The 11,725-nt window shown below is 36.5% G+C and overlaps 2 protein-coding genes across 2 annotated transcripts; both read right to left on the minus strand.

Moving 5' to 3' along the window:
- Positions 1-1,595: 1,595 nt before the first annotated feature.
- On the minus strand, positions 1,596-3,983 carry LOC109160323. Its single transcript, XM_019308643.1, has 2 exons — positions 3,693-3,983; positions 1,596-2,189 (listed from the first exon to the last, which is right to left on the minus strand). Exons 1-2 carry the CDS (start codon positions 3,769-3,771, stop codon positions 1,951-1,953), a joined length of 318 nt encoding a protein of 105 aa, XP_019164188.1. The 5' UTR covers positions 3,772-3,983; the 3' UTR covers positions 1,596-1,950.
- A 1,741-nt stretch (positions 3,984-5,724) lies between these two features.
- Positions 5,725-10,189, minus strand: LOC109160322 (65-kDa microtubule-associated protein 8). The gene is made up of 11 exons (XM_019308642.1): positions 9,828-10,189; positions 9,548-9,751; positions 8,925-9,182; positions 8,625-8,837; positions 8,278-8,433; positions 8,039-8,198; positions 7,805-7,956; positions 7,554-7,641; positions 7,365-7,438; positions 7,162-7,236; positions 5,725-6,366 (listed from the first exon to the last, which is right to left on the minus strand). The coding sequence occupies exons 1-11, from the start codon at positions 9,912-9,914 to the stop codon at positions 6,019-6,021; spliced, it is 1,815 nt and encodes a 604-aa protein (XP_019164187.1). The 5' UTR covers positions 9,915-10,189; the 3' UTR covers positions 5,725-6,018.
- Between the last annotated feature and the right edge of the window lie 1,536 nt (positions 10,190-11,725).

Raw genomic sequence — 11,725 nt, forward strand, 5'->3', positions numbered from 1 at the left:
TATCCCATAACTTAGGGACGAAAAGTGTAACTTTCGAGTTCATTTAATATATACATAATAGATTATTTATATAAAAAAATTAGGAGGGGAGCCAAAAGTGTAATTTATCCATATTATAATAATATATACCTATATATCTACTAAAAATGAGTGTGGGGTAGGGGGGCAGGGCCCCGTACCCCAAGGGGTGGCTCCGCCCCTGGCTGAAAATTAATGATAAGGTTTTTTAATTTTGTACATCATGTATATTTATGTGGTGCATTAAGTGCTAGTATGTGGTGTGCTAAGTCATTATTTGTGGTGCACCACCAAGTGGCTGAGAAAAGAAAAAAATGCCATAGGTCCAATAAACCCGTTGAGTAGTACCGTTAGACCAATGAAACTATTGAACTCATCAATATATCCCGTGACCAACGGGTATCCAAATGCACCAACATATCGTTGAAATTATTAAAATGCCATAATATTTTCTCATTTTTATTGATTTCTCGTCTTTGATCTGAACTTTTCCAACGATCGCGACACACACACACACATATAGGTTCATATGAAAACTTATATTAACATATGAACTTGAGAACTAATCTAGGCCCTTTATCTAGATTAGTGGATGGTGCATGTCATCTATAACACAAGGCACACATGTAGTGCAATGCAAACATAATACACACATATTTTGCACTGCGTCTTGGGTTAACTTTTTTCGCGCACCATGTTTTGGGCCGTTGGATGATGCAACGTCATGGGTATGCATAAGTTCTCAAGTTCACACAATAAGGTAGGTTCTCACCTGAAAACACATACACACACAAAATATATATATATATATATATATATATATATATATATATATATATATATATATATATATATATATTCTGCATCTTATAACCATGCTAAAAAATTTTAATGATATATATTCTGCATCTTATAACCATGCTAAAAAAATTTAATGCCAAACATATCCACTTTTTTTTTTTTTTTTTTTTTTTTGAGAAAATGCCAAACATATCCACTTAAGCACAAGTAAATAGCTTTACCAATAACCTACTGCACACAACTTCTATAGAAGTTGTTTTGGTAACAATTAGCTTATCAGTCAATTTGGATTTGTTTAACTACTATTAGCTGTTTGATTTGGTTAAACAGTCAATATGAGTATTTAGTTATTAACTTTTTGTAACAACTTATTGCTCAAAAATATTAAAATTTAAAAACCTACCCAAAGTAGCTTTTTTGATAAGCTTTTTGAGAAAATAAATTATACTCTTAAATGTCATTTTGCATGTAATTAGCTACCTGCTAACAACTAATTTATCAAAAATCTTTCTACAACCAAGTAATACTATCAACTAGTCAAACTCGATAACCCAATCCGCAAACCGCTATTGCCTGCTGTCAAACACTCCCCATAGACTATTTACCAATAACAAAAAAATACAAAATTGAAACAAAACAATCTAAAAAAAAACTCAAATTCAAAAACTAATTGTAATCAGCTTTTAATGGTTTATGGTTGCAATCAAGTAAGATACTGCAAAATTTGGACCAGGAAAGGCATAAATCTGCATATTTTACAGTTTTAGTTCGATAAATCAAACTCAACTTCTACAAGTGTATAAAATGCAAGACTTGCGAACAAATATCACAAAACCAGACAAATAAATCTGCATATTTTACAGCATCTGAAGTGAAATGATGAGATAGATCACAACTAGTAAAAAGCCAGCTAAAGCAACAAGCGAAAGTAGATGAATAGCCCGAAGTGATACTTTGAATCATCTGGTCAATTTCAAAGATGACTATGGTAAACTATACTGGTCATTCGTTTATAAAACTAGTAAATCCCGACAAAAAGCTCAAAATGAAAGTAAATGCACATGTCGAATTCAGTGGTAGCGCACCTTTACTAAGTTTATATATGAGTACATTGGTAAGCAGTGTTGTACATCAATCCCTGATGCCAAGCTCAACCTCGAGATCGTCATCTTCTTCGAAAAGCTTTAGCAGACGGGCATGCTGCTCCTCTCTCCTCTTCCTCTGCCATATCTTGAAGAGAGCAAAAGCAAACCCAACGAGAGCCAACATCCCGAGACACAAACCAAGAACGACTATTCTGGTAGAGCTACTGGATGAATGACTCGCAGCTTTCGTTCCAGAATTTGAAGATGATGAGTCATCTGCCAATCCTATAGAGACCAGACAGACAAACACAAAAATAGTCAATACACTATCCCGAAACAGAAACTAAAGAAGATTCACTTACAATGATGTGTAACATAATGTTATATAGGAAAGCAATAGTTTACAAGAACTCTAAAATCTTGATTTTCACGAAAGCCATTAACCAACCTAAGATTTTCAACTCTTCATGGAAGCACTAGGCGGGTTCTTGAGGCAAGATTTTAAATAGGTCTTTAAGTATAATTCTTTCTCATTGAATTTGTGAGAAATATAATGTAACTTAGCATAACTAGACATGCACTGTAAACCAAGACAAATGGTTATCTGACCACTTTTGGGCTAATAATTTACCCCCTCTTATCATAGAGCCTACAGCCACTGCCACCACTCCAAGAACTAATATACAAATATTAATTGAGAAAAAATGCAATAAGTTTGCCCATCCAACCTTCCCCCAATCACTCCCACCCCCCACCAATACCATCAGAAGGAGTTCAACTGCCCACATGGGCAACTCAACTGGTCGTATAAGTGAAATTTGTCACAAGAGACCAAGAATCGAGTGTCACCAGCGGCAGTGTGAGAGCAACCTCTCAAAATGAGATGGGCTCCTTGTGCGTAGTGAGTAAAAGTCTAGCTTTTGTTGGTCAGTTAAGTCACCGTGATTTACCCCTCCACAAACTGTGGTGGCGCCTGGGTGGGCAATTACACCTTTTTGTCACAAGGAGTTCAACTCCAAGTAGTCACGTAACTGAAATAAAAAATAGAACCCAAAATCCTCTCATTTCCCTTCATTTTGGGTTGAAATCTTCACAGTAGTAAATCCAAGAAAGATTCAAATGCTATAGCCACAAGCCCACAATAGTCCTGAAATTAACCTAACTTCAACCTAAGATTTTCAACTCTTCATGGAAGCACTAGGCGGGTTCTTGGGGCAAGATTTTCAACAGGTCTCTAAGTATAATTCTTTCTCATTAAACTTATGAGAAAAATAATGTAACTTAGCATAACTAGACATGCACTGTAAACCAAGACAAATGGTTATCTGACCACTTTTGGGCTAATAATTTACCTCCTCTTATCATAGAGCCTACAGTCACTGCCACCACTCCATGAACTAATATACAAATATTAATTGAGAAAAAATGCAATAAGTTCGACCCATCCAACCTTCCCCCAAAATCTTCTCATTTTCCTTCATTTTGAGGGTTGAAATCGAGAATGAAATCTTCATAGTAACAAATCCAAGAAAGGTTGAAACTCTATAGCCACAATAGTCCTAAAATTAACCTAACTTCAACCATAACTCAATCTAGATGGATACAGAATCAACTAGAATTTCAAATCCGCAAACCCATGAAAAGCAAATCAAACTTGAACTACCAAATCTGAAATTTAAAGCTCAAGCAAAAAAGAAAGCATTACATAACAAGAAAATGCAGCTTGGGTATCAACAGAAACAGTAAATTCGAACTGGGTATTCAAGAATTGGGAAGAAGAGGCCAAACCCGGAATCAGTCGAAGAAACACCGACAAAATAACGAGTACCCATGGTTGCATAGAGCTCAGAGAAGAGGTTCTGGCCATCTTTTTGTTACTCTAATTTCTTGAAAATAACAGAGAGAAAACTTGTGATATAAGCAGAGAAATAGTAGTTGTGATGTCGAACTTGAGGAGTGGCAGCAGCAGATTCGGCACCTGGTAGTTTGATTTCACGTGGAATTCAAGCTGAAAAGCCTTGAAATTATGAAAATTTTTTCTATTTCTCCCCTAAAAATGAAAATAGATTTGAGTTAAAGTGTGATGAGCCAGTTGATTTTAGTGCGGACCACTAAAAATCTAAAATATAATGCGCTAATTTTACTTGTACCCCTGAGGTTTCAGTCATTTACACTTGGATCTCCTATTGTCACATTAATTACACCAAAGCCCCTATAGTTTAGTTAGGATGATGTGAAATGATGTAATTTGATTTATGAATTATATGATTATTTGCATCTTTTAATTTTTATTATTTTTTATTTTGGATGCTACTAGCTCTATTACATTGTAATATGTGTTCATATACACTCGAACTCACAATCTTCCAAATGAAAGTCCAACCCGGATACCATTAGACCACATAGTCCTGGTTTTGCATCTTTTAAATAGTTCTTCTTCTATCTTATTATTATTATTATTATTATTATTATTATTAGGGAAAATGGCACTTTTTTCCCCTGAGTTATATACTTATAGCACTTTTCCCCCCTCAACTATTCAAGTGGCTGTTTTTCCCCCTAAAATGTTAAATGGACATATTTACCCTTAAAATAAATATTTTATTTATTTTTCTTCTCCAACAAATTATGACCATAATTTGGTTCAAACCAAATAAACACTATAGCAACCAAACCGAAATATTCCAATTACAATTTAGAATCGAAACTCGATATTTGGAGTTTATTAAAATCCCGGAATGGACGGTTCATGTTCCGAACTGAAAAAATAAAATACATTTATTGTTGAATTTAGACTATTTTTAAAATAAAAATAAAATTTTAAAATAAAAACGGTTCAAAATCGCGAATCGGGTCCGGAACCGCCAGTTCATGGTTCAGGATCCAATTTTTTTGATTCATAATTTTAATAAATTGAAATCCAAATATTGGGTTCTAGATCTGAATCATAACCGAAAACTTTTAATTCGATTGCTATAGTGTCCGATTCAATTCGAACCGAATCGTAGTCATCCCTACGTATACGCAATAATTTGTTGGAGAAGTAAAATAAATAAAATGTTTATTTTAAGGGTATAAATGTCAATTTAATATATTAGGGGAGGAAACAACCACTTTTAGAATAATTGAAGGGGCTAATGTGCTTACCTAAATAATTGAGGGAAAAAAGTGCTATAAGTATATAACTCAGGGGAAAAAGTGTCATTTTCCCTTATTATTATTATTATTATTGAATTGTGTAATTACTATTACGTTGTTAATAATATTAATTAAATTGTAATTAATTTTATTTTTTCATAAATAAAATACCACGATGCACGATAGAGTATTCTCTGTGATCCATTGTGCAAATAATGCATGTCAAATCATATTATTCACTTCTATTATTGCTGGAGTGTGGATAACCCAACTAAATATGACAATTCACATTATTTGTTTTGTGGATACTTATTCTTATTTATTTATGTGGGTCAAATTTAGATGTAAAATTATGGTGTGGGTTGTAGATCGTAAATTATGCTGTGGAAACGTGTTCATTATGCGCATGGTGAACACATGGTAGATCCATAATTTCTATGCTGTATATTCATAATTTTATTGTATAAAAATTATAAATCTACAGTACGATATAAAAATTTATGAATCAACAATATAGAAATTATGAATCTACAACTTAAAAATTGTGCATCTATCCCGTGCATGGTGAACACGGTTTTCCAGCATAATTATTGGGTTGTAGATACTTCTTGTTATGTCATATATCTAGTCGCACCATGTTATATGGCATGGCAGAAATTAATGCTAATGGTAAGAAAAAAAGAAGAGAAAAATTCCCATACATAGTTCTGAATCATCATCAAATCAAAATCACAGGTTTTATTAGCAAATACAGTCACAACAACTCACACCCCTTTTCTTTAATCCGCCTTCCTAACATGAAAACATATCATTACAGAAACACCGTTGCAAAAAAGAAACAATCTTGATTATTCCAGGGCAAGCTACAAATGTCATTTCCTAGGAAGAATTGAAGCTTTATGATTTCTTTTTTGTTGTGTTTTGGTTGCAAACTAAAGTTAAAACTTTGATGCGCAGTGGGAGGATCGGAGAAGAGTTAAGGTGAGTATAATGGGACAGAAAAGGTGGAGACTAGTGAAGCTGCATTATCGATCATATCGTCCCCATGAGAAGGAGAAAAGGGCTTGATGAGCCGCCGGCGTTCTTTCTTAGCTTCCTTTATGGAAGAAGGGGTGTTTTGATGTGGTGGTGAGTTAATGGTTTTGGATCCCAGGAGAGAGAGGCGTCTGTTGAAATTGGCAGAAGCAGAAGAATTGGAATCTCCATTTATGCTTCTGTCTAACACTGATAGGCGTCTGTTGCTGGTGCTTGGCCTTGGTACGTAGAAATTTTCTTGCCCAACCACTGTCTGAGCCTGACCCTGAACCTGGAGTTTCTTCTGCTCCTGCAACACCATAATTGCTTTTGTTAAGATTAAAAACTTATGATACCACTTGTTAGATCAAGCCCTTATGGCAAAAAGGTATTGCTGATCGCCAAGGGGTAATTTTATTTCTTTATAATTGCATAGCAGCCAGCCAGCGTTACATTTCGAATGGTCGAGGTTGGAATTAGCTATTCTAGCCTCTGCCCAACAATTCCTAGTCACCAGGTGTTGGACTCGTCCTTTCAAGCCTCCGCGGCTCCACCCAACAATCCCTTACCACTGGGTGGTGGACTTGGCCCTTTAGGCCCCCGCTCAACAATCCCCAGCCACTAAGTGCTGGACTTGGTCCTTCAAGTCTCCGCCCAACAATCCTCAGCCACCGAGTTGAACTTTACCCTTCAAGCCTCCGCCCAACAATCCCTAGCCACAGGGTTTTGGACTTGGCCATTCAGGCCTCCGCTCAACAATCCCCAACCACTGGGTGCTAGATTTGTCCTTCAAGCCTCCGCCCAACAATCCCCAGTCACCTGGTTTTAGACTTGGCCCTTCAGGCCTCCGCCCAACAATCTCCAGTCACCAAGTGCAAGACTTGGCCCTTCAAGCCTCCACCCATCAATGCCCAACTACCGGTGTTAGACTTGGCCCTTCAGGCCTCCGCTCAACAATCCCCAGCCACCGGGTGCTGGACTTGGCCCTTCAAGCTCTGCCAAGAGCTTTAGTTCTTACTTGTAACATTTTTTATCCTCTTTTCTATTGTGTTTCCATGTATGTATTATTAAGGAAGATGATGATATGCATTTTGTTTTGACTAACCCTTTGTCTTTGTATCTCTTCTTCTTTTTCCTTCCTCAGCAGGTTGTACTCCTCCAACATTGCCAGCAGAGGCACCTATAACATGTGATGTAAGCAATGCTTGATTGTTCAGTAGTTATAGTTGATTTTGGATTTCATATAATGTGATCTTTACATCTCACCGCCTCAATTTGACTTGCTGGGAAGTCATTAAGGATCCTTACCTCATCATATAGAAAAACTTTGTTGCGTTCTTCTTCCCAGCTTTTAGTCTTGGTTATCAGTGAATCCACCAAAGCTGCACATAGAAAACCAGTATTAAGAATGCACATGATGGCTTGGTGGTTAGATGCTAATATGGTCATTTATTTAAGGTGTTATTTGATTCTATTAATGATTAACGTTTTTGTTACCTGGTATTTTGTTAACCATTAATCTAGCACGCTCCGCTCTTCTAAGATTCTTGTGAGCACCTCTGCTAACTGAATACCGGTTCTCATCCTGAAATCACACAATCAATCTTAAAAACATGGGATTTACGAGAACAATAGTTCTGGGAATGATTTTATATTGATCAATCCGATTTACAAAGTAGTGTGACTAGAATACAGAGTCCTAATAAGAGTCAGGAAGAATATACTAAAAGATATTATGTAGTATGCACCCTGCTATACTCTTCCAGCCACCGCTCTTCATCGCGAGCTAATATCCATTTCTCCACTTTCTCCATTATCGAGTTCCTGCTAGATGCCTCTTCCTGTGCTTGTGATATCTGTTCATCCATACTCTTGAGGAGATTGGCGTGGTCGATCTCCCCTTTTGTATATGTTTCAGTCAGTTTCATTGTTAAGATAAAAAGTGTAAATTGTATAAATCAAAAGAGTTATTTAGGTCCAACCAGAATTCAAAAGCTTCGTTATATTCTCCATCTCTGGCCTCGAAGGGATTTCCATATGGGATCGCTTGCATATCTCCTCGAGCTCAGTTTGTTTCTTGAGGAATAGCTCTTTCATCTTGCTCGCTTTTAGCTGGTCTAATCTCTTCACTTCTGTCTCGGCCTGGAAGGGTACTAAAATGATATTATCATTTAGGTCTTGTGTTTTTGGTCCAAATATTACCAGATAACAGTACACTAACCTGCTGGATTGTGTTTGGAGTTAGGCTCCCGGGGCTCGATATCTCACCCGATGAAACAGTTATTAAACTGGTCACATAGGAGAATGGTAGCCGCTCTTTTTGAGGCGTGTCCATGAGATTCCACAAGTTCGTCAATGCATTACCAAGTTCGTGAAGCTACAGACAATCCCGGTGTAAAAATTAAGCGATTCACAACACTTTCGCCTAGAATTGCAACTTGACAACATTTGAAACTCGAAAGATTGAAAGGAGTAACAGGTTTGGTTTGGTTTGGTTTGGTTTAGTTTAGTTGCAGTCTTGAATTGGTTTTCCTTAAAATAGTTGTTTTTAAACTGTTTTTACGGTACCTTCTCAAGCCGGGTTCTCTTCTCTGCTTCGAGGGACACCACGGTGCTGTCTAGTTTTGTCAGTATGGCATTGCTGATGTTCTTTGACAGCCCAGATAACTGGTTCAGGCTCGGGTGAACTTTTGTGATGATCGAGGACGAATCTATCCCTAGTATCGCTGACAGGTTCTGGATGGTGCATATATACTTATCCACCTTTTGGAGTCTCTCAATCTTCGATGCCAATGAAACAGTGCAAAATTTTAACTATGTGACATATATTTGATGCAGATTCAAATATAAGCAGCATATATAATATACCTTCTCGTTCTGGAGTCGTTGAAGCTCGTTCTGGTACTCTTCTAATTTCTTTAGTGAAAGATCATTCTCATTCACTTTAACATTAGATGATGAATCGTTGAATTCGGGTTGGCCTGCAATCTCTGCAGAGATCTTGTGAATCTGTCCTTGCACGGTTCTGAATTGCCTCACTCTCTCGTCTTTTCTCAGCCTCATCTCTCGTAGTGCAGGCGTGATTGAATCTAGCTGCTCCTTCAGTGTCCCGCTCATTTTCTCGGGCTGCTTTGCACACAATGAAGTCATTTCTTATTGACTATTGACGTTACTTGTATGTTAGCGTAAGTACAGAACTGAAGGATGCGTTCTGTCTCAACTAAAAGTTTAAACTGATAGTCAAAAGTTAGTTGTATGTTGGCATAAGTACAGAACTGAAGATGCGTTCTGTCTCAACTAAAAGTTTAAACTGATAGTCAGAAGTTAGTTGTATGTTGGTATAAGTACAGAACTGAATGATGCGTTCTGTCTCAACTAAAAGTTTAAACTGATAGTCAGAAGTTACTTGTATGTTGACATAAGTATTAAGTACAGAATTGAATTATGCGTTCTGTCTCAACTAAAAGTTTAAGCTGATAGCGAGAAGTTACCCTTCCAGGAAGCGAGCGTTCTCCAAGAAGGAGAAGGAGATGGGTAAACTCGGCCTCAGAGTCTGCGAGTTCCTGATGCAGGCGAGCTCGGGAAGTGTTGGCATTGTCGACTTTCCTTCTGTAAACCTCGAGGCACTCGTGCTCGATGTCCAGCAGCACCTTCTCCCTATCGAACTGATCCTCCCCGACTTCATCCCATATCATCTGCCATACATATAAACCGGAATGCACATTAGTCCTTTGCTCAATGACAGTATACGTTTCACGGGGGAACACTTGCCTGCAGCTCTTGCAGCAGATATCCACACGAGGTTTCTAGCAGGGCTGAACTCTGCACACCCCCGAGTGGCGTTTGGAACGACCCCATTTGGGCAGAAGAGAATTGAAGCTGCAGAATCCCGGGTTGTGGCGAGTGGTTGAAAGTTTGGTTGTGATGGTTTTTTTGTGGAAGAGATGAAAATGGGAGGAATGATGAGGTTAGTCCTTTGGGTATGAATAGTTGCTTCAAAGATAAGACTAAAATGGTTTGGTAATTGAGAAGCTTTGGGTTCAAGAGTTCTCTCCACTGCTTTTTTTTTTTTTTTTCTTTTTCCTTTTTTGGTTTTGTTTTGTTGAATTTGTAAGAAGAATTTGGAAGAAGAATGGAAGATGGATGGATGTCTTTATCTGTAAGATGTTGCTTCTTATTCTGATGTGTGTATTTAGATAGCATTTGCCACCATGAACCTTTATTCTACCTTCATTCCTAAGCAATCCCTTCCTAAAAATTAAAAAATTCACCTTTTTTTTTCTTTAAATTTTCTGCAGAATGTTGGATCAATGTCTATTTATTTATGGTTTAAGTTTCTGTTGCTAATTTTATAGTTTCATGTTGGAAAAATGTGTTCCATGTGAACTTTAAGTTTAAACAAACAATAAGATTGCATATCTATTATTTTTGGGATGTTTGGTAAATAGTTATTAGTTGATTTAGTTAGTGGGTTTAACTAGTTGATTGATAGCATTAGCTGATTGTAGAAATATGTTTGATAAATTGGTTATTAGTTGATAGTTTTTTTTTTTTTTTTTTTTTGAAACGAAAGAGAATTCATTAAATCAGAGATGAAATACAATCAGGGATAGGAAGTCCACACCCCAAGGACAGAAGAAGAACCGGCAGCCTGTGCAAGCACGTGCGTCACTCGATTCGCTAGCCTTTTGACATGGCTAACTATAACATTCCCAATGCCTCTAGCAATGTCACGACATTGCTCAATAAATAAACCAACATAAGAGAAATCTTTACTACGAGAATTAAAATTATTGCATAAATTTAAACGATCTGACTCTACTAGGCTGTTTCTCGGTGATGTTTGATCCAAGATAGTGCCTCTCGGACACATGCAAAATGACATTCTCAAAAAGCTGATAAAAAAAAAAAACTATTTTGAATAGCTTTTTGAATTTTAGTGTTTTGGAGCAATAAGTAGTTACAACACCTAATTAATCAAACAAAATCATACAAGTAATGGTGGTTAAATAAGCCAAAATTAGCTGATAAGCTAATTATGTTACCAAACATGGCGAAAACTCAACCCATAACTTCGATATTAACAATGATATTTACCAATCGTTATGCTATTGACCCGTGTCCAGCATGCAACAGTGCCGTTAGTGGCACTGTTATCTTCCACTTTTTTAAAAAAAAAAAAAAAAAAATTCAGACCGCTTCGTTATAGGAGTATATGTTCGTAATTTTATTTCTATATGTTCATAATTGTAAGTTCATAATGTCAGAGCTCTATGTTCATAATTCCATAACTGTACATTCATACTTCCGTAACTGTACATTCATAATTTAATAACTGTAACTTCATAATTTTCGAAGCTCTATGTTCACAATTTTAGAGCTCTATGTTCATAATTTCATCACTATATGTTCATATTGTAAGTCCATAATGTCAAAGCTCTGTGTTCATAATAGCATAACTGTACATTCATAATTGCATAACTGTACACTCATAATTGCATAACTGTACATTCATAATTCAATAACTGTAAAATCATAATTTTCGAAGCTCCATGTTCACAATTTTAGAGCTCTATGTTCATAAGTTTATCACTATATGTTCATAATTGTAAGTTCGTAATGTCAGGGCTCTGTGTTCATAATTTTATAACTTACATTCATAATTCCAT

Source organism: Ipomoea nil, unplaced genomic scaffold (genome assembly GCF_001879475.1).
Source record: "Ipomoea nil cultivar Tokyo-kokei standard unplaced genomic scaffold, Asagao_1.1 scaffold2845, whole genome shotgun sequence".
In the NCBI taxonomy this organism is placed as follows: Eukaryota; Viridiplantae; Streptophyta; class Magnoliopsida; order Solanales; family Convolvulaceae; genus Ipomoea; species Ipomoea nil.